The 23,214-nt window shown below is 38.9% G+C and overlaps 1 protein-coding gene across 7 annotated transcripts in view; it reads right to left on the bottom strand.

Moving 5' to 3' along the window:
• The window catches only part of ARHGEF9 (Cdc42 guanine nucleotide exchange factor 9), a 435,862-nt gene that overhangs the window by 307,683 nt on the left and 104,965 nt on the right, over nucleotides 1-23,214 (bottom strand). For 3 of the 7 annotated variants that reach the window (XM_043895128.1, XM_043895127.1, XM_043895130.1), the window contains exons 3-4: nucleotides 21,117-21,273; nucleotides 15,386-15,480 (exon numbers count right to left, since the gene is read on the bottom strand). The exons of 2 other annotated variants lie outside the window; for them this stretch is intronic. In XM_043895128.1, coding sequence (XP_043751063.1) covers nucleotides 15,386-15,480; nucleotides 21,117-21,273 — 252 coding nt within the window. The remainder of the gene's footprint in view (nucleotides 1-15,385; nucleotides 15,481-21,116; nucleotides 21,274-23,214) is intronic. 2 more of the 7 variants (XM_043895129.1, XM_043895133.1) reach the window with 1 other exon arrangement.

The raw sequence follows: 23,214 nt of genomic DNA, 5'->3' as shown, positions 1-23,214 counted from the left end.
GGTGGAAGAGAGAATGGTGGAAATAAATGAAGCAGAGAGGAAAAAATAAAAAAGAATTAAAGGAAATGAGGACATCTTCAGAGAACTCTGGGATAATGTCAAATGCCCCAACATTCGAATCATAGGAATCTCAGAAGAAGAAGACAGAAAGAAAGGTAAATGAGAAAATACTTGAGGAGATAATAGTTGAAAACTTCCCTAAAATGGGGAAGGAAATCCAAGTCCAAGAAACCCAGAGAGTCCAAATAGGATAAACCCAAGGTGAAACACCACAAGACACATTTTAATCAAATTAATGAAGATCAAACACAAATAACAAATATTAAAAGCAAAAAGGGAAAAACAACAAATAACACACAAGGCATTGCCATAAGGATTACAACTGATCTTTCAATAGAAACTTGTCAGGAAGTGTTTGACAAGAGTCTTCCTGTGTGCTGTTTTGGATCTGTCAGGAACCCTCTGGCCCTTATTAATTCCTGCATATAATTAAGAGGAGAGGGACGCCTTTCCCGGGGCTGAGGAATCCAGGCATTTCTCATTACGGTGATAAGTACCCTCTTTCTTTTTATGAACCATGCGGTAAAAAGTGATTGTTTGCAACTCTCTCTTTGATAGGGATGATATTATGTTTTGTAAATCTGGAATTTTAATCTTTATCTTTGCTGAGAATAACTACCTTGTAAGACAGTATATATGCCCATACCATGTTGATTAAAACACCTTTGCTCCATCAGAGCTTGGGTCCCCATATCTTTCTTTCCTTCCTTCTCTCTCTCTTTCAGGCTAATTCCTTGGAGTGTGGAGGCCCACTGAGCTCACTTTCTTGCCCAGGCTTCTAAGACCCTCTCGAGCAGGTACACTGTACCTTCACCCACTCGAGAGGGCGCCTGGTGTCTACATGCAGCAGTGTGAGCTCTAAGAATAGAGATCTATTGGCTTTCTGCATAAACCAGGGAATATCAGCCTCTTTCTCTCTCTTAACTTTCTTATCGTAGACTCTGGACCACCAGGTTCCAGTCCATTAAAGGAAACAGAAACTCTTCAGGACAGAAGGGAATGGCTGGACATACTTAAAGTGATGAAAGAAAAACCTACAACCCAGATTACTGTACCCAGCAAAGATTTCATTCAAATATAAAGGAGAAATCAAAAGCTTTACAGACAAGCAAAAGCTGAGAGAATTCAGTGTCACCAAACCAGCTCTTCAACAGATGCTAAAGGATCTTCTCTAGACAAGAAACACAGGAAAGGTGTATAAAGTCAAACTCAAAACAACAAAGTAATTGGCAATGGGATCATACTTATCAATAATTACCTTAAATGTAAGTGGGTTGAATGCCCCAACCAAAAGACAAAGATTGGCTGAATGGATACAAAAATAAGACACCTATTTATGCTGTCTACAAGAGACCCACTTCAAAACAAGGGACACATACAGACTGAAAGTGAAGGGCTGGAAAAATATATTTCATGCAAACAGAGACCAAAAGAAAGCAGGAATGGCAATACTCATATCAGATAAAATAGACTGTGAAATAAAGGCCGTGAAAACAGACGAAGATAGACACTACATAATGATAAAAGGGTCAATCCAAGAAGAATACATAGCAATTATAAATATATATGTACCCATCATAGGAGAACCACGATATGTAAGGCAAATGGTAACAAGTATGAAAGGGGAAATTAACATAACACAATAATAGTGGGAGATTTTAATACCCCACTCACACCTATGGATAGAACAACTAAACAGAAAATTAACAAGGAAACAGAAACTTTAAATGATACAATGGACCAGTTAGACCTAATTGATATATATAGGACATTTCACCCCCCAAAAATGAATTTCAACTTGTTCTCAAATGTGCACGGAACATTCTCTAGGATAGACCACGTTCTGGGCCAAAAATCTAGTCTTGGTAAATTCACAAAAAATGAAGTCATTCCAAGCATCTTTTCTGACCACAAGGTGATCAGATTAGATGTCAACTACAGGAAAAAAAAAACAAACCAATTATTAAAAATACAAACATTGGAGGCTAAACAACATGCTTCTGAATAACCAATAAATCACAGAAGATATCAAAAAAGAAATAAAAATATGTATAGAAATGAATGAAAATGAAAACACAACAACCCAAAACCTATGGGACTCAGTAAAAGCAGTGCTAAGGGGAAGGCTCATAGCAATACAAGCTTACCTCAGGAAACAGGAGAAAAATCAAATAAATAACCTAACTCTAAACCTAAAGCAACTAGAAAAAGAAGAAATCTAGAATACTACGATTAGTAGAAAGAAAGAAATCTTAAAAAATAGGGCACAAATAAGTGACAAAGAAACAAAGGAGACCATAGCAAAAAATCAATAAAACTAAAAGCTGGTTCTTTGAGAAGGTAAATAAATAGACAAACTATTAACCAGACTCATCAAGAAAAAAAGGGAGAAAAATCAAATCAACAAAATTAGAAATGAAATTGTAGAAATCACAAAAGACAACACAGAAATACAAAGGATTGTAAGAGACTACTATCAGCAAGTATATGCCAATAAAATGGAAAACTGGGAAGAAATAGACAAATTCTTAGAAAACTAACACTTTCCAACACTGAACCAGGAAGAAATATAAAATCTTAACAGACCCATCACAAGCAAAGAAATCAAAACTGTAATCAGAAATCTTCCAGCAAATTAAAAGCTTTGTACAACAAAGGAAACTATAAGCAAGGTGAAAAGACAGCCTTCAGAATGGGAGAAAATAATAGCAAATGAAGCAACTGACAAAGAATTAACCTCAAACACATACAAGCAACTCCTGCAGCTCAATTCCAGAAAAATAAACAACCCAATCAAAACATGGGCCAAAGAACTAAGCATACATTTCTCCAAAGAAGACATACAGATGGTTAACAAACACATGAAAAGATGCTCAACATCACTCATTATCAGAGAAATGCAAATCAAAACCACAATGAGGTACCACTTCACGCCAGTCAGAATGGCTGCTATCTAAAAGTCTACAAGCAATAAATGTTGGAGTGGAGAAAAGGGAACCCTCTTACACTGTTGGTGGGAATGCAAACCGGTACAGCCATTATGGAGAACAGAGTGGAGATTCCTTAAAAAAACAGGAAATAGAATTGCCATATGACCCAACAATCCCGCTGCTGGGCATACACACCAAGGAAACCAGAATTGAAAGAGAGACATGTACCCCAGTGTTCATCACAGCACTGTTTATAATAGCCAGGACATGGAAGCAACCTAGATGTCCATCAGCAGATGAATGCATAAGAAAGTTGTAGTGCATATACACAATGCAATATTACTCAGCCATTAAAAAGAATACATTTGAATCAGTTCTGAGATGGATGAAACTGGAGCCTATTATACAGAGTGAAGTAAGCCAGGAAGAGAAACACCAATACACTATACTAACACATATATATGGAATTTAGAAAGATGGTAATGATAACCCTGTATGCGAGACAGCAAAAGAGACACAGATGTATAGAACAGTCTTTTGGACTCTGTGGGAGAGGGAGAGGGTGGGAAGGTTTGGGAGAATGGCATTGAAACATGTATATTATCATCTGTAAAGTGAATCACGAGTCCAGGTTCGATGCATGAGACAAGGTGCTCGGGGCTGGTGTACTGGGATGACCCATAGGGATGGGATTGGGAGGGACGTGGGAGGGGGGTTCAGCATGGGGAACACATGTACACCCATGGCAGATTCATGTCAATGTATGGCAAAACCAATTCAATATTGTAAAGAAATTAGCCTCCAATTAAGATAAATAAATTTATGTTAAAATTTTTTTTAAAAATAAAAATGTAAAAACAAAACCCCAGTATGAGACGGCTTCACAACTGAATTCTACCAAAAATTTAGAGAAGATCTAGCACCGATCCTACTCAAACTCTTCCAGAAAATTGCAGCAGATGGTAAACTTCCAAACACATTCTATGAGGCCACCATCACCCTAATACCAAAACCAGACGAAGATGCCACACACACACAAAAAGAAAACTACAGGCCAGCATCACTGATGAACATACATGAAAAAATTCTCAACAAAAATTCTAGCAAACAGAATCCAGCAACATATTAAAAAGATCATACATCATGACCAAATGGGCTTTATCCCAGGGATGCAAGGATTCTTTAATATCCACAAATCAATGTGATACACCACATTAACAAATTGAAAGATAAAAACCATATGATTATCTCAATAGATGCAAAGAAAGCTTTTGAGAAAATTCAACATCCATTTATGATAAAAAAAAAAAAAAAAAAAAAACAAACCCTCCAGAAAGCAGGAATAGAAGGAACATACCTCAACATAATAAAAAGCCATATATGATAAACCCACAGCAAACATTATGCTCAAAGGTGAAAAACTGAAAGCATTTCCCTAAAGTCAGGAATAAGACAAGGGTTCTCACTCTCACCACTACTCTTCAATATAGCTTTGGAAGTTTTAGCCACAGCAATCAGAGATGAAAAAGAAATAAAAGGAATCCAGATTGAAAAAGAAGTAAAACTCACTGTTTGCCGATGACATGATCGTCTACATAGAAAACCCTAAAGACTCCACCAGAAAACTACTAGAGCTAATCAATGAATATAGTAAAGTTGCAGAATATAGACTTAACACACAGAAATCCCATGAATTCCTATACACTAACAATGAGAAAACAGAAAGAGAAATTAAGGAAACAATTCCATACACCATTGCAACGAAAAGAATGAAATACTTAGGAATAAATATACCTAAAGAAACAAAAGACCTATATATATAAAACTATAAAACACTGGTGAAGGAAATCAAACATGACACAAATAGATGGAGAAATATACCATGTTCGTGGATTGGAAGAATCAACATTGTGAGAATAAGCATACTACTGAAAGCAATCTGTAGATTCAATGCAATCCCTATCAAACTACCAGTGGTATTTTTCAGAGAACTAGAACAAATAATTTCACAATTTGTATGGAAATACAAAAATAACCTTGAATAGCCAAAGCAATCTTGAGAAAGAGGAATGGAACTGGAGGAATCAACCCGCCTGTCTTCACACTATACTACAAAGCTACAGTCACCAAGACAGTATGGCACTGGCACAAAGACAGAAATATAGATCAGTGGAACAAAACAGAAAGTCCAGAGATAAATCTACGCACCTATGGACACCTTATTTTTGACAAAGGAGGCAAGACTATACAATGGAGAAAAGAAAATCTCTTTAACAAGCGGTGCTGGGAAAACTGGTCAACCACTTGTAAAAGAATGAAACTAGAACACTTTCTAACACCATACACAAAAATAAACTCAAAGTGGATTAAAGATCTAAACATAAGACCAGAAACTATAAAACTCCTAGTGGAGAGCATAGGCAAAACACTCTTGGACATAAATCACAGCAGGTTCCTCTATGACCCACCTCCCAGAATAATGGAAATAAAAGCGACAATAAAAAAATGGGAACTAATTAAACTTAAAAGCTATGCACAATGAAGGAAACTATAAGCAATGTGAAAAGACAGCCTTCAGAATGGGAGAAAATAATAGCAAATGAAGCAATAGACAAAGAATTAATCTCAAAAATATACAAGCAACTCCTGCAGCTCAATTCCAGAAAAATAAACGACCCAATCAAAAAGTGGGCCAAAGAACAAAACAGACATTTCTCCAGAGAAGACATACAGATGGCTAACAAACACATGAAAAGATGCTCAACATCACTCATTATCAGAGAAATGCAAATCAAAACCACAATGAGGTACCATCTCACGGTGGTCAGAATGGCTACTATTCAAAAGTCTACAAGCCATAAATGCTGGAGAGGGTGTGGAGAAAAGGGAATCCTCTCACATTGTTGGTGGGAATGCAACCTAGTACAGCCACTGTGGAGAGTAGTGTGGTGATTCCTTAAAAAACTGGAAATAGAACTGCCATACGACCCAGCAATCCCACTCCTGGGCATACACACTGAGGAAATCAGAATTGAAAGAGACACGTGTACTGCAATGTTCATCACAGCACTGTTTACAATAGGCAGGACATGCAAGCAACCTAGATGTCCATCAGCAGATGAATGTATAAGAAAGCTGTGATAAGCTTTGTGATAAGAAAGCTGTATATTCCATATACACAATGGAATATTGCTCTGAGATTAAAAAAGAATGCATTTGAATCAGTTCTAACGAACTGGAGCCTATTATACAGAGTGAAGTACGTCAGAGAAAAAAAGAAGACCAATACAGTATATTAATGTATATATATATGGAATTTAGAAAGATGGTAATGATGACCCTATATGCGAGACAGCAAAAGAAACACAGATGTAAACAACAATCCTTTGGACTTTGTGGGAGAAGGCAAGGTGGGATGATTTGAGAGGGTAGCGTTGAAAGTGTATATTATCATATGTGAAGTGGATCGCTGGTCCAGGTTTGATGCATGAGACAGGGTGCTCAGGGCTCGTGCACTGGGATGACCCTGAGGGATGGGATGGGGAAGGAGGTGGGAGAGGGGTTCTGGATGGGGATCACGTGTGCACCTGTGGCTGATTCATGTAGATGTAGGGCCAAAACCACTAAAATATAGTAAAGTAATTCACTCACTTCAGTCGCTCAGTCGTGTCTGACTCTTTGCAAGCCCATGAACCACAACTCGCCAGGCCTCCCTGTCCATCACCAACTGCCGGAGTCCAATCAAACTCATGTTCATTGAGTCGGTGATGCCATCAAACCATCTCATTCTCTGTCATCCCCTTCTCCTCCTGACCTCGATCGTTCCCAGCATCAGGGTCTTTTCAAATGAGTCAGCTCTTCGCATCAGGTGGCCAAAGTGTTGGAGTTTCAGCTTCAACATCAGTCCTTCCAGTGAACAGCTAGGACTGATCTCCTTTAGGATGGACTGGTTGGATCTCCTCACAGTCCATGGGACTCTCAAGAGTCTTATCCAACACCACAGTTCAAAAGCATCATTTCTTCGGTGCTCAGCTTTCTTTATAGTCCAACTCTCACATGCATACCTGACCACTGGAAAAACCATAGCCTTGAGTTGACTGACCTTTGTTGGCAATGTAATGTCTCTGCTTTTTAATATGCTGTCTAGGTTGGTCATAACTTTCCTTCTAAAGAGTAAGCATCTTGTAATTATGTGGCTACAATCACCATCTGCAGTGATTTTGGAGCCCCCCAAGATAAAGTCAACCACTGTTTCCACTGTCTCCCCATCTGCTTGCTATGAAGTGATGGGACCAGATGCCATGATCTTAGTTTTCTGAATGTGGAGCTTTAAGCCAACTTTTTCACTCTTCTCTTTCACTTTCATCAAGAGGCTCTATAGTTCTTCTTCACTTTCTGCCATAAGGGTGGTGTCACCTGCATTTCTGAGGTTATTGATATTTCTCCTGGCAATCTTGATTCCAGCTTGTGCTTCCTCCAGCCCAGCATTTCTCATGATGTACTCTGTGTATATGTTAAATAAGCAAGGTTACAATATACAGCCTTGACGTACCCCTTTTCCTATTTGGAACCAGTCTGTTGTTCCATTTCCAGTTCTAACTGTTGCTTCCTGACCTGCATACAGCTTTCTCAAGAGGCAGTTCAGGCCATCTGGTAATCCCATCTCTTTCAGAATTTTCCACATTTTATTGTGATCCACACAGTCAAAGGCTTTGGCATAGTCAATAAAGCAGAAATAGATGTTTTTCTGGAACTATCTTGCTTGTTAGATGATCTAGAAGATATTGGCAATTTGATCTCTGGTTCCTCTGCCTTTTCTAAAACCAGTTTGAACATCTGGAAGTTCACAGTTCACGTATTGCTGAAGCCTGGCTTGGAATATTTTGAGCATTACTTTACTAGTGTGTGAGATGAGTGCAATTGTGCGGTAGTTTGAACATTCTTTGGGATTGCCTTTCTTTGGGATTGGAATGAAAACTGACCTTTTCCAGTCCTGTGGCCCCTGCTGAGTTTTCCAAATTTGCTGGCATATTGAGTGTGGCACTTTCACAGCATCATCTTTTCAGATTTGAAATAGCTCAACATAAATTCCATCACCTCCACTAGCTTTGTTCATAGTGATGCTTCCTAAGGCCCACTTAACTCCACACTACAGAATATCTGGCTCTAGGTGAGTGTGAGTGATAACACCATTGTGATTACCTGAATCGTGAAGATCTTTTTTGTGCAGTCCTTCTGTGTATTCTTGCCACCTCTTCTTAATATCTTCTGCTTCTGTTAGGTCCATACCATTTCTGTCCTTTATTGAGCCCATTTTTTCATGAAATGTTCTCTTGGTATGACAATTAAAATAAATAAATTAATTAAAAAATAAAAATTAAGAAATTAAAAAAAAGAACACTGTGAGAAGTGGAGAGAGTACAGAGTGTAGAACACTGGCTTCTCGTAAGAAAATAACTTGAGTTCCCCCTTCTCTGATTTCCCAGTTTAACTATGCATGTGTTTTACATGCTTTGGCTAGGGCAGAGCACACAGCAATTTCTCATTCAAAGGCCTCCCTTGGAGGATATCCTTGGTTTAAGTCAGCATTGAATTTCCAAAGGGTTCTTCAAAGCCCTGCTCAAAAGTGAGCAGTCCATGAAATTTCACATGATCCTCTTCTGCCCCCTCTCCCACTAGTCAGATGTAACTCATCATCCGGGATTTCATAGCACACACCTAGGACTTCTACTTAGGTCCTCAAAATTTTGTCTCTAAATCAATTGGCAAATAAGGGATTTACTATGCTAGTTGGGGTATCATGCCTGACTATCAAGGAAGAATTGAACTGTTACTTCACAATAAAAGTAAAGAAGATCATGTCTAGAGTACATGAGATTCCTTGTGGCATCTCTTACTATTACCATGCCAGTGATTAAAGTCAGTGGAAAACTATGACAACCCAAGCCAGGTAGGACTGCTAATGGCTTGGACTTTTCAGAAATGAAGGTTTGGGTCACTCTGTCATGTAAAGAACTACAGCCAGCAGAGGCGCTTGTTGAGAGTAAAGGGAATACTGAATGGATAGTGGAAGAATGTGGTTATGAATACTAGCTATGACTATTTGACCAGTTATAGAAATGAGGACTATAATTATCATGACTATTTACTTCTCATTTTGTTTTACATAGGTTTGTGTGAGTGTTTCTTCCCAGATGTTTTCACTAGATTAACTTTTTAATCAGTAAAGTAGATTTCCCTCTCTAATATGGGTGGGCCTCTTCTAATCAGTTAAAGGCCTAGATAGAAGGCCCCAAGAAATAGAGTATTTTCCAGTGCACTGCCTTTAGATTTTAACTTGAACTTCAGTTCTTCCTCCTTCTAAATGGAATGTTGACTCCCCTTGAGTTTTCAGCCCAATTGGGGCAGTCTGTAGATTGGATTTTCCAGCCTCCACAATTATATGAACCAATTCTTCATAATAAATCTCTCTATGTATGTGATTAAATACAAATGTGTATTGGTTCTGTTCTTTGGAGAGCCTTAACTAATACAGACAGAGAAAAATGAGACTGATTTTAAGTTAGAAGAGACTGTGTCTTTCTTCACCACTGGAGTGGGGGTCTCTTGAGGAAAGGAACTTGGTTTGACTCTTCCCTATATCCTGAGGGCTCAGCACAGGACCTAGGACAAAGTAGACACTCATGTAATCCCTATTAAGCTGATGAGAGTTAAATTAACTCATCAGTCAGCACTAGGCTTAGTCAGTGGAGCATGGCTAAGCACCTCAAGAAAGTTCTACTAGCTAGGCTGCCTAGAGTGGCCATGAAGCCACAGTGTAGGAAACAAGTTCATCAAAAAATAGTTCAACACTTTCTGGATAGTTTAAATAGATCAAAACAATGAGTGGCTCTCAAAATTTAAAACTATTCTGTCACAAGCATCACAATAAATGACAGAAACAACTTTCAGAACTAATGTACTTCATCTCTCTGCCTCAAGCAACACTGTACTCAAGTCCTTTCAGAAGTTTTTACAGAGCAACAGGAAGGATGACACAACAGACAGCCTTAGCCCTCTAATGCATCATCACCACTAGTTTTTAAGTTGTTGTAAACTAAAATCTTTCTAAATATAACAAGAGCAAATGTTCACCAGGCACATACCACGTGCCAGATTTCTTGCTTAGATATTCACATATATTAATTACTTTAGTTCTCAGAATGGCCCTAAGAAGTAGGTATTAGTCTTAGCCCTAGCTTATAAAAGAAACTATGACACAGAATAGTTGAGCAATTTGTCTGAGGTCACAAGGTAATATAGCAGACCTAACAGGATAACAGACTGTCTAGCTCCAGAGACAACCATTATGCTTTTATTATATACTAGTCACTTTTCTTAAAAAGTAGGTCACAAACCCAATTGTCATAATGCAGAAATTCAGCTTTATCTTGGATCCCTTATTGAGGTATATAATTTGTCAGCTGGAGAGAAATGAAAGGAAGTTGAGCAATGCTGTGCCAAGCCATATTGTAAACCAAGGAAAAAAAGAAAAATCAGTAATACTGATCCTGTATTTATTTTAAATTCTGATATTTTGTCAAATGTGAATTTTTACACTAATTTTCAGTCTTTTAAAATATTTTATGAAAGTATTGTTTATACTTATTGTTGATTTTTTTTTGGCACCCTCCTTAAATTTTGTGCCTTACTCACCTCATCTTAGTTTCAGCCCTGGAATTAAGTGGAGCAGAAGGGAAAAAAGAACATCTTTAATCATTTTGCTCTATCCAGTGCTGCTTTCTCTATGTACCTGAAGCACCTATTTCCTGGGCAATCCAGACAATAGTGGGGCCTGGCTTTATGAGTATAGCTATGGAGACCTCTTTGGATACCACAATATACCTTTGGTTAGATGAAAGGGACCTTTGAGGGCATTGATTTTTTCTTTTAATTTCAAGAGGAAGGAACATAGGCCTAGGGATGTGAAGGAAGAGAAAGGCCCCCAAGTTACCCAAGACCAGTGCTAGAGCCCAGGACTTCTGTCTCTTCATTTAGTACTATTTCAATGGCTTGCCATCAGAAGGGATCTTTGGGTACTGTGGTATAATAAAAGTTAAATATTTGGTCCTTGTCCCCAGCTCCTGGCACATGAGCTTCCAAAACCCTTGGAAACTCCAGAGTGACAAGAGTATCTTTTATAAGCTAAAGGTATAACTAATCAATAGGGGCCCTTAGGTAGCTTCAGGATGGGGGCTTGTCATCAAAGAAACCAAAGCATGTGATTAGAGTTAGAACTTCACCCTCCCAGGAGGAGAGAGGGGCCCAAGATTGAGTGCAGCCACCAAAAGCCAATGATTTATTCAACTGTGCCAACAAAATGAAATTTCCATAAACCCTCCTAAACAGCAGGGCTTGGAGAGCTGCCTTCCAGGTTAGTGAAGGTTCTGGGAGGGCAGTGTGCCTAGAGAAGGCATGGAGACTCTACACCCCTCCTCCCACACCTTGCCCTTTGTACCTCTTCCATTTGGCTATTCCTCAGCAGCATCCTTTATAATAAACCAGTAAAAGGAAGTAAAGTACTTTCCTGAGTCCTGTGAGGTGTCCTAGTAAATTGGGGGTGGGGGTAGTAGGAACTCTCAAATTTGTAGCTAAGTAGGACAAAAGTGTGAGTAACCAAGGGACCTGATACTTAAGACTGTTGTCTAAAGTGAGGGCAATCTTGTAGGACTGTGCTCTTAAACCTGTGTAGTCTGATGCTAATTCTGTGTAGTTAGTGTCAGAATTTAATTGAATTGTAAGACACCATTTGGTGTTACAGAATCACAGAATCAAAGAATTGGTTTGTATCAGGAGGGGAAAAAACCCTCTCAGGTCCTTACCCCAGCCAGGATGGGGATGGAAATCCCTACCTGTCTGACTCCAGGGCCCAGTTTCTGAGGAAAGCTTTCCATTCAAGGAATGTTTTGGCTTCTGGGAGAGTGAGGTTCACCTTGTTCTAAAGTTCATAGTGAGATACAGCAATGCTGGCAGCATAACAATTTCATGACATACACATCACTCCCAGCTCTGAGTTTCCCACAATCTGAAGCTCCCATAATATTGAGTATGTAGCCAAGTGTGGGCTGAGAAGAATATAGCCTCTACTGATCTTGTGCTCTTGGTAAAATGCAAATGGAAATTTGCAAGATCCTCCAGGTCCTGAGATAATATATCTTTGCATTCTGAGCAAGGAATTCTGTCCTCAACACTGAACTTTTGTCCAACTCCAGTCTTGAAAGCCCCAGTACCCCAGGATTTCATAAGATAATTGTCACTCTGGCACTCTCTAAAAGTTGCCAACTTGATATCATGATTATTATCAAGCCCACTAATACTCCTGCCTTTTAAGACTCTTGAAATTTTCCAGGATGCCCACCTCCTCATCCATCCATCTTGCAGTTTCCCAAGCCTGGTGTGCTGATTGCTGTCTTCACAACAATCCCATACCTCTCACCACCCACTCCAGACACACACACCATTTTCAGAACTCCTGATCATTTTTCAAAGAACACATCTTCTGGGATTCAGGATCCAATCTGTTTCCCTGACTTTTTCAAACAGTGAAGTACTTCTTTTACAAACTTGGGCTCAATCTTTTTTTTTCCTTAGGATGTATCCCACTGATCTGATTCCTCACTGGTATATTATTCTCTCCTGATCAGACCATGGATTCCTTGAGGACATATTTGTCTTTTTAAATTCTGTATCCAAGCACCCAGCTCAGTTCCTGGTACATAGTCTGTCTTCCGAATGAAGAAATTAATAAATAAACAAACATAATGCGTGACTTAGAAAAAATCATTTCAGTTCCCTGCAAGATTCAGAATAGGAATCATTACTGTCCTCACAAATTTTTGAAGACAAATTATCACAGGTTCAAAAATACTGGCAAAATTATAGAGATCAAAAGTATATCAGTAACTTCCAGAGGAGTGGAAGGACAGCATAGAATAGAAAGGGACATGAGGGAACTTTTGGGGGTGATAAAAATGTTCTATATCATGATTGTGTTGGTGGTTATATGACTATACATATTTTTCAAACTGCATTGAATTTCACACTTAAACTTGGTGAGTTTTAATTTGAGTAAATTATATATTAATAAAACTGAACCAAAATGCTCTAGATTCTCTCTTATTAATCAGTTGATGAGGAGAAAGTAGTTTAGAAGAGTTGGGGAGGATGAGCTTTGAGTTTCAGGATCCAATGTGTTTCCCCTGACTCTAGGTTATAGGCAGTCTCTCGATCTGGTTAAATTTTTCTATACAGAGTAGAGATTCTGATCACAACAATATGTGTTAAAGTTTTTAAAATGCAGCCATATCCATTATCTCTTTGGAGCCTCATATCCTGGGAGGGCAAGGCATCGTATTATTGCCCCTATTTAACAGAGTCTGAGAATAAGTCTCAAGTTGATCTTAAACAACCTTAAGATTAGCTAACATTAGCAAAACCAGTATTGGACTTGGGTGTCTTGATTATCAAGTCTGTGTTAGTTATACTACACCTAACTGTTTTATCTTTCTAGCCTTGGATTTTAAAGCTCCTTTCTTCCTGAGAATCCAGACCATTTGATGTAAGCCATTTTTATTACTATTATTACTCTCATAAAAAGACCAAGGATGGACCAGGAATACAAAAACAATTGCTTAAGTATTTCAAGTACTGTGAATGCCATAGAGTTCATCAAGGCTTTCTTGGCGACTTCCATCATTCCGTTTAATCATTGAGTATGGACACTTTATCCTGCTGGAACCACCTCCCTGGATTTCACTTCCTGAAGCCTTACAAAGTCTGGCTTCCCCAAAGCAAGGGCTTTATCACACATGACTAGTTGTTACCTTTGAGCATACAAAAACTATTGATTAGAAGTATGTTGATCATTTGTTCTCTGAGTAAAAAGAGGACCAGCATGGAGATCTGTCTGAAATGAAAACAAGTGTTCAGCTTTGTCTGTTGATGCCCTTTGTATTAGGATTAATGAACCAGTTTGAATCTGTACCAAGGAACTCAAGTGAGGAAGACTGGCAAGAAAGCAAGTGATCAAAGGCAGCAAACAGAAGGCAAGCCAAGTGCCATAGAACTTTTCCTTTGGGCCACACTTTGCAACTACCAAACCAACAAAACAAAACAAAACAAAACTCTCAACTTCTTGACACCTCTACCTGACCAAGAGTTTTTTGTCATGAAACAGGCTTGAACTGCTGTGACTAGATGTCTATTTCTGAGCAAGAATATTCAAGTTGGAGGGTAATGATTAATGAAAGCTAAGTCACTAGGTCAGATATCTCTGGGTATTGCATTCTTAGCTGTAATTTTTCACCAGGGTTTAACCACAGAGCTGTAGATACTTGTGCTCACATAGACTGACTCATGTAGACGTAGAGACATATTAGAAAAAGTTATCTGCACACACCTCAAGCAAAAAGATGCAAATTGACAGGCCCATAGATACAAATGCATACAAAAAAGTATCAAATGTCAAAATACCCAAAGATAAACTCAGATAAAAATATATTGACATAGAGAGATATAGATATATAGAAAAAGACAGAAAGGGGGGGCACACACAAACAAAGACTTCACTTAAAAAAACACATTGTAGTCATGCTCAAGGACATCCATACATGCATAAAAGAAGTACTCTGATTCAGATATGTAGATGGTCAAAGATGCATATATATTAATAGGTATATGTGAACAAGCATGCACATGCACAGAGACATAACAAGAAAAACTACACTTACTACACTCACATAAGTACTCAACAGACATGGATATGAAGACATGAAGGTAGAGAAGCCTCTGAACTCCTAAACATCAGGTATTATTTCTGCATTTATAAAACATCTTCTCCAAGGAAACGCATATAAACATGCCACCAGTTAGCACTGAAGATGATCATGAACCCAAAGGATATAATAAAAGTAAATCAAACTACATATGCCTTAAAAATCTCACAGTCCACCATCCAGTCTGCTACAGGAAAGGCAGCCAAATACATTGGCAACAGCAGGGTGTGTGGAAGTCATAAAAAGTCCTCAATTTATCTCATAGGAAAATTAACCTCAGGGAGAAAAGGTTAATGCTCCCAATTTTTTTTTTTTTTTGGAACTCATAAAATAAACCCATTTTAAAACCATTTAAAAATTGTCTCCATTCCACATACTGGAAGCTCTAATACTTGCAATTTGTCTAGTAAAAAGAAAGCTTAGAGAAAATAAATGGTCTTGGATGCTCAGTAAGTTCCAAAGGAACTAAGAAAGAGATCTTACCTTATTAATATGCTCTGTCTAATAAAAAGAAAGCTTAGAGAAAATAAATAGCCTTGGATGCCCAGTAAGTTCCAAAGGAACTAAGAAAAGAGATCTTACCTCATTAATATGCTCAGTTCCTGTTCCCTGAGGTTTCAAGTATCCATCGATGTTCTTGCAGGTTTCTAGTGTCTTGGAACCCTGGTCCAAGTTATCTGTGGTAAAAGAATACCCTTTAGATTGAATACCGACTGCAGCTTCTTTTAGAGAGGTTCTGGCTGCTGGTCAACCTTGTATACCACTCAGAACCACCAGAACTGAGGTGAATGAGGCATGGGAGGTAAAGTTATGCTCAAGTGATTCGAGTAATGGGGAGAAATATCAGAAAGATAAATTTTTTAAAAAGTATCATTTAAAAATCACATAAAGCTACGCAGAAGTAAACTTAACCAAGGAGTTGAAAGACCTACACTCTGAAAACTATAAAGTATTAATGAATGAAATTGGAGATGATAAAAGGGATGGAAAGATACCCAGTGCTCTTGAATTGGAAGAAGCAATATTGTTTAAATGGCCATACTCCCCAAAGCAATCTACAGATTTAAAGTAATCCCTACCAAAATACTCATGACATTTTTCACAGAACTATAACAAATTATCCCAAAACACATGTGAAGTGAAAGCTGCTCAGTCATGTCCTAATCTTTGTGACTCCAGGGACTATACAGTCCACGGAATTCTCCATGCCAGAATATTGGAGTGGGTAGCCTTTCCCTTCTCCCGGGGATCTTCCCAACCAAGGATTGAAACCAGGTCTCCCACATTGCAGGCTGATTCTTTACCAGCTGAGTCACAAGGGAAGCCCAAGAATACTGGAATGGGTAGTGTATCCCTTCTCCAGTGGATCTTCCCGACCCAGGAATTGAACCGGAGTCTCCTGCATTGCAGGCAGATTCTTTACTAACTGATCTGAGGGAAGCCCTCCCAAAATGTATATGGAACCACAAAAGATCCTGAAGCCAAAAAAATAATGAAATATTGCCATTTGCAACAATGTGGATGGACCTAGAGAATAATATGCTTAGTCGAATAAGTCAGAGAAAGAATGGTACTATATGCTACTACTTACAGGTAAAATCTTAAAAAAAAAAAAAGTAAGTCAATATGCAAAATAGAAACAGACTCACAGATATAGAAAATAAGCTTGTGATTGCCAAAGAAGAGAGTTAAGGGGAGAGGGATAAATTAGGAGTAACAAATTTTTCCTGTTTTTTTGCTGTGAGATTAAAGAGCAGTACAAAATCCGGTTGTTACCATAAATGTAGGTTTATGTTCCACATAAAGAAACTTAGTGGGAGAGTAGCAATGCCTGAAGAGCCTGGTGCTGTGCTCTTGATCTGGTGAGCAAGTCTGTGATGGATGGTGAATGTGTTTTCCTGAATTGTCATCGTCCCGCTGTTGTACTCTTCTTTACTCCTTTATTTGGTTAAAATTGTAGAATATTTTTTTTTTTTTGCCCACAGTTTCCTAATAATTTCTGATGATATAACTCTTCATTCCCCTGTCTACCCAAGGACCTCATTCTTTACTAAAGCTTGTTATTTTGGCATATTTTAGTAGGGTTCAAAACAAATATGTACCAGTATAGTTGTCATTTTATTTTAACTTTATATATATACCATTGACTTGGCTTACAATAGTTTTATGATTTTAACCACTTATCTAGGTCATTTGATTATCATTTATGAAAGAATAATGTGAAGCTAAAGTACTTGCTAAGCTCTAAATGGAAATAAGATGTTCAAGAAAAGTAATTGCCTCTGCTTTATTATGTGCTCAAAATAAATATTGGAAATACTCAGGCACTGAACTCGGGGTTAAGGGCACTGTTGTTTTAATCTAGTGTATTTGCTTAGAGGAGACAAAATGCAAAAATGGACTACTAAGTAGATGTTAAAATGTTGTGAAATAGTCTATATTGCTACTGTTTTGGAATTTGCATAAACTATTATATATAAAATAGATAAGCAACAAGGATATACTATATAGTATAGGTAGTTATACCTATTATCTTACCCATAACCTGTAAAGGAATATAATCTGCAAAAATACTGAATCGCTATGACATGCCCCTGAAACTAAAACAATACTCTAAATCGACTACACTTTAAAAAAAAAAAAAAAAAGAAAGAAAGAAAAGAAAAGAAAACCAGTAAGAGAACTCAGGTCTTCTAACACCTGGCTCAGTCATCAAGCATGGCTAAAGGATACCATCACCACAGATATACTAAAATAATAGATAAAGATACATCAGTTTGTTGTTACCTTCATGCAGCCAGTGTCTTGCTTAGCATTGCTTACAACTGCCACAGAGCCATTTAACTGAGTGGCATTAGGTTCTTCTTGCTATACCTTCCAACACTCTAGATCAATATGAACCTAAAGTCATCCTCACTGGGAGGGATAGATCTTCAGTGGGAAATTATTTGAATGTCATTGCCAAAAGAGCTTCTGAGTCAGCCAAGCTTCAAGGGGTTTGAGCACAGCTCAGCAAATATGTGGGGTGATATGCATAAGGATAATTCTTGCCTAGGGTCTGCTTCTAGAATTCTGGCCCTTTCAAGTAGGAAGTGCCATTCTCCCCCCAACCCCCTGCCCCGCCACACACACACACACACACACACACACACACACACACACACTTCATTTGGGCTTCCCTGGTGGCTCAGATGGTAAAGAATCTGCCTTCAATGCAGGAGACCAGGGTTCAATCCCTGGGTCAGGAAGATCCCTTGGAGAAAGGAATGGCAACCCACTCCAGTATTCTTGCCTGGAGAATTCCATGGATAGAGGAGCCTAGCAGGCTACAGTTGATGGGGTTACGAAGAGTCTGACATGTCTAAGTGACTAACACTTCCACTTTCTCAATACTTCATTTAGAAAGTAAATCTCAACTTCCAATATTGCTATATATATATATATATATATATTATATATAATATATATATATATACACATACACACATACAATATTATCATAATATAATTGATTATATATATGTAAGGGCCCTGGATAGGTATGACATAGCTCTTATTTCTTAACTTGTTTATTGTTATTACTATTACTATCATTCCCATCTAGTTGTATAGCACCTCAGAGGTTATAAAGCACTTTTATGTTTGCTATCTGCTTTGAACTTGTGACGTTCAAATTATTACCCTAACATTACAGATAAGAAAACTAAGTCTCAAAGTAGTAAAGTGATTTATTCCACATCACATAGCTAATAAGTGACAGAGCCAAGAGTTAAATCCAGGTAAGTCTGATTTCAAAATTTTTGCTCCTTCCAGCACATCAGGCTATTGGAGAGCAAACTCCACTGACTTTCTAATTTTGTTCAATAAGTGTGTGTTGAGTGAATGAGAAAATGAATGAACAATCACAGGAAGTAGCAAATTCAAATTGGGCCCCATAGTAATGTCTGTTTGTGTATATGTGGGGTAAGTCCTTCAGTATTCAGAACTGGTAGAGAGCAGTGGGGAGAAGAAAACTGCTATCACTGAGCACTCTGCAAGCCAGAAACTGTGGCAGGGACATTCATAGATTCTGTTTCACTCAATCTTCACAATGATCCCATGAGTCAGATATTATCCAGCATCTCATTCCTCAGATGGTGAAACTGAGGTGCAAAGAGGATATGTAACTTGCACAAGGTGGTGAAACAGACATTTGAACCTGGGTCTGTTCAACTTCAAAGCTGATTCTTTCCACTATAATAGTCTGTCTTAAGAAACTCCTGATTAGATGCCAAGAGAAAGGAAGCGGTAGAGCCCTGAGCAATATGGAAGTAAAACAAGTACTAAACATAGTGGGAATGGGATCCTTGGATCTCATTGCTATCACAGTCAGGGTTGTAAGAGGAGCTGAAAAAGGCTTCCCAAATGGGATCCTGATATCATCCTCCTTCCTAGGGATATTTTTAACCCAAGTGTCTGTTTGGGACCTTGAGAACATGGGAGCCACTTATATCCCTGAGGTGAAAGTGCCAAACTCAGGGGTACATTTTCCCACCCATGGCTTATAAATAAGCCCAGAGCAGTCCTCAAGGTAACTATGAATCCTGACTTTGCCAGACTCTCCCTGAGGGATTGTTATTTGCTGTTAACAGTCAGCAGCATGGTGGGGGTGGGGCACTCTGATGCAATTGGTAGTGGAGTGGAGCAGCTGCTAAAAAGCTTCTGAATTGCTAAGGGGTTGGGCTCATTTTCTAAGACGGAGAGAGGAAGGAAGCAGCTCTGACCATATCCCCTGCTTTATACTCCTGGCCTGATCTCCCAGGGGATTATGAAAGCATGCTTTATTCTCAGGCAGAGGACTTAGATATTATGGTAGGCATCTGCTGCCCCTTTGATGGCTTGATTTGTGTTCACCACTTGCAGTCTTCTTTAAGGGGAAGGAGGTGACTGGTTATTCCAGTACAGGTGAGCTTGAAAGTAATCAAAGTTTGTAATTCCAATGTTTAAGGCTTTGTTCTAGAACTGTAGTAAAGTCACATTCTGACATGGTTGAAAGTTAGGAGGTTGAAGTCCTGTCTTAACTCTGTTATGAACTGACTTATGACCTTGAACAGGTCCCTTTCCCTGTATCAGCCTATTTCCCCATTCATAAATCAAGAGGACTGAGCAACCTCCAAGGACCCTCCTAGTTTTGACAATGAAGGATTATCTCCCTTCAGAATTCTTCACTCTTTCCTTTCACCAACTTGCGGGCTTCTGGGGATTTCTGAGGGAGATGAAGCTACAAAAGACCCAAGCTTGCAATTTCTTTGACTCCTACCTTAACGGAATTCTGGCAAGGAATCGCAGGGTTGAAAATAAACTCCAAGTCAAAGCATCCCACATGTTCTCCACACATGGAGTGAAGATAATAAAAAAGAAGTGGCCAGTTCAAAACAGCTACAGATCCTTGGGATTGAGGGAATCTTTGGCTCATAGAGAATTAGGATCAAGGTTCCCAGAGCTTGTAGACACTATAGAAAACTTTGGAAAGGAATGTTATGAAATCTTGTGTATCCTTAGTATTCATGCAAATTATGTTGCTGTAAAAATGACTGGTGGTGGGGTCTGTTAGGTGACTGTTAGGGTGTGGTCTAAGGCCCATGGGTAAGAGAGCATGAATTCTCCCAGTTGTACCAAAAGATGGAGCTTTACTTACAAGTGACAAGAGTCTAGCAGGCAGGGTCAGTGACCTGAGTTAGAAAGGTTATACCCTGAAGCTCTAGGAGGTAACTGGTTTTGGTTGGGGGAAACTTCTGTTTTGAGTGAGGTAAATGAAGTTGCCTTGAGCCTTGAGGGGCTTTCCATGGTCAGTGGTTAGCAAAACAGGGGAGGACCTGGGACCCACAGAGAGTAAATCTAGGCAAGATGCAAGAGAGACATGGCTAGAATGACACCATGGGAGGTGGGAACAATGAGACTGGTCCATTTGAGGCCAGGAGGAAGGTGTATATAGGAGTACTGTGAAAATGGTGAAGAGGGGAAACTAGAATTTATGAGACTTGGAAGGTACTGGGTACAGAGGGCCTGGGGGGAAAAATAAGGCTTTAGCAAGATAGGATATTTGAGTGTATTGAGATTAAAGGTCCCAAATAAGAAAAGAAGTGCGTGGAGAGGGAAAAATCTATACCTTGTCATTGCTAATGTGAATTTTCAAGTGTCAATGAGGAAGAGTACTAGGGAACTGGGAGGAAGGATTGTCAGAGAAATAGGGTAATGTCAACACAATCTGTCTGTGCATGAGGCCTGCCAAGCATGTCCCAATTCAAGAAAAAAAAGGGCATAAAAGTCATACCTGTGTAAAGCTTCCTGGATCTCCTCCAACCCACTTGATCCAGCTCCATGGGGATGCTCTGTGAGATGGACAGAGAATGGCATTTTCCCAGAAGGATTTTGAGTGGTACAGTCCTTGGTGATGGTTCAGCTGGGGGAAAGAAAGTCTGCAAACAAAACTGTTCAGGATCAGTTACACATGGGGTTGGGGTGTGGGCCAACACTTTGCTTAAACAGAAGAACTTCCAATCTGAAATATCATCTGATCCAGCCTTCAAATTCAGGCAGGGTTACTATATACTATCAATAAATGTGATCAAAGATCCAACTACAAAGAGCTTAAAAGACATCAAGGAGTGTAGAAAAGGAAAATAAACTAACTTATTTAAAGAAAATAGCATATATTTGTTTACTCTTTCTTAGGCATTTTTTTTTTTGTGTGTGTGTTTGGTTAGTATTAGGATGGAGGAAGTGAGGATTCTGCATCTACTATAAACTTTAACCTTTACTCAATGTGAGACCTGGGGCAAGTTAATTTATCTCTCTAAGTCTCAGTTTCTTCATCTACATAAAAGGGATTGTGATAACACATAACTTGCAGAATTATTAGGATTCAAAAATGAGATAATACATATAAAGTACAAAAATGAAAATGAGAGAGTGAGAGATAATGATTGAAAGAGAGACAAACTTTCTCTTGCCAGAAGTACATTTTAGCTAATACCAAGTCCTCTCCTTTGATATCAACATAACCATTTGTTTTCGATCCCAATCCTTTCTTTTACAAAATCCTGACCTCCAAGTGGAAAAAGAGGGAAGTAACTAACATCTGTGAAATAACTGTATAGCACGGTATTATGTATTAGATACCCTACTGAGTATATTTATGCATATTTTCTCATTCAGTCTTCATAACTACTCCATAAGGTAGCTAGTAGCCCATTTTACAATAAGGAAACCAAAGGTTCGAAAAAATAAATGAGTTGCCCACAGTCTCACAACTACTAAATTGTAGGTCTATCTAACTACAGACCAGAAAAGATAAATAGTTCCTTGAGCTGACATTCTTAAAGTTCCTCCTCAATATTCCTAAGTCACATAAACATAGAACAGGTTTCTTCCACCTGTACTATTCATCCCTAAGAGGATTGGATGTGGAGAGAAGTTAACAATTTGGATGGAACAGGTATAAAAAACTAATAAAAACTTCAATTAAATAAAGTCCATATATGCATTAATATACAGTATTTGTCTTTTGCTTTCTGACTTACTTCACTTTGTATAATAGGCTCTAGGTTCATCCACCTCATTAGACATCCTGTATGGGAGGGGAGTTTAGGGGAGAATGGCTACATGTATATGTATGGCTGAGTCTCTTTGCTATTCACCAGAAATTATTGCAACATTGACTATACTCCAATACAAAATGAAAAGTTAAAAAGAAAAAAAAAAGAAAAATAAATAAAGTTCAGAGATCAGAATGGGGATCTCTTAGGACCTGTAATGATAGCAGAGCCCAACAAGAAGAAGAGTCCTTTCCTAGAAAGTAAAGTGAAACTGTTAGTCGCTCAGTCATATTTAACTCTTTGCAACCCTATGGACTATAGCCCACCAGGCTCCTCTATCCAGGAGATTCTCCAGGCAAGAATATTGGAATGGGTTGCCATTCCCTTCTCTAGGGGATCTTCCCCACCCAGGGATCAAATACCAAGGATCCCAGCCAGGGATCTCCTGCACTGCAGGCAGATTATTTACCATCTGAGTTACTGGGGAAGCCCTTCTTAGCAAGGACTAAGTCAATGAAAAGCCATGGGCTTTTTGTCTACTATAGCCCTCCCAAATTCCTTTTCATCTCTAAGAATGTGTCCTTGGGGCTTCCCTGGTGGCACAGTGGTAAAGAATCTGCCGGCCAATTCAGGAGACACAGGTTCAATCCCTGGACTGGGAAGATCCCACATGCCGTGGTGCAACTAAGCCTGTGAACTATAACTATTGAGCTTATGCTCGAGAGCCTGGGAACCACAACTACTGAGCCCATGTGCCACAACTACTGAAGCCCAGGCACCCTAGAGCCCATGTTCTGCAGCAGGAGAAGCCACCGCAATGAGAAGCCCGGTACT

This window comes from Cervus elaphus, chromosome X (assembly GCF_910594005.1).
Source record: "Cervus elaphus chromosome X, mCerEla1.1, whole genome shotgun sequence".
Lineage (NCBI taxonomy): Eukaryota > Metazoa > Chordata > Mammalia > Artiodactyla > Cervidae > Cervus > Cervus elaphus.
This window is presented reverse-complemented; position numbering and strand designations above follow the sequence as displayed.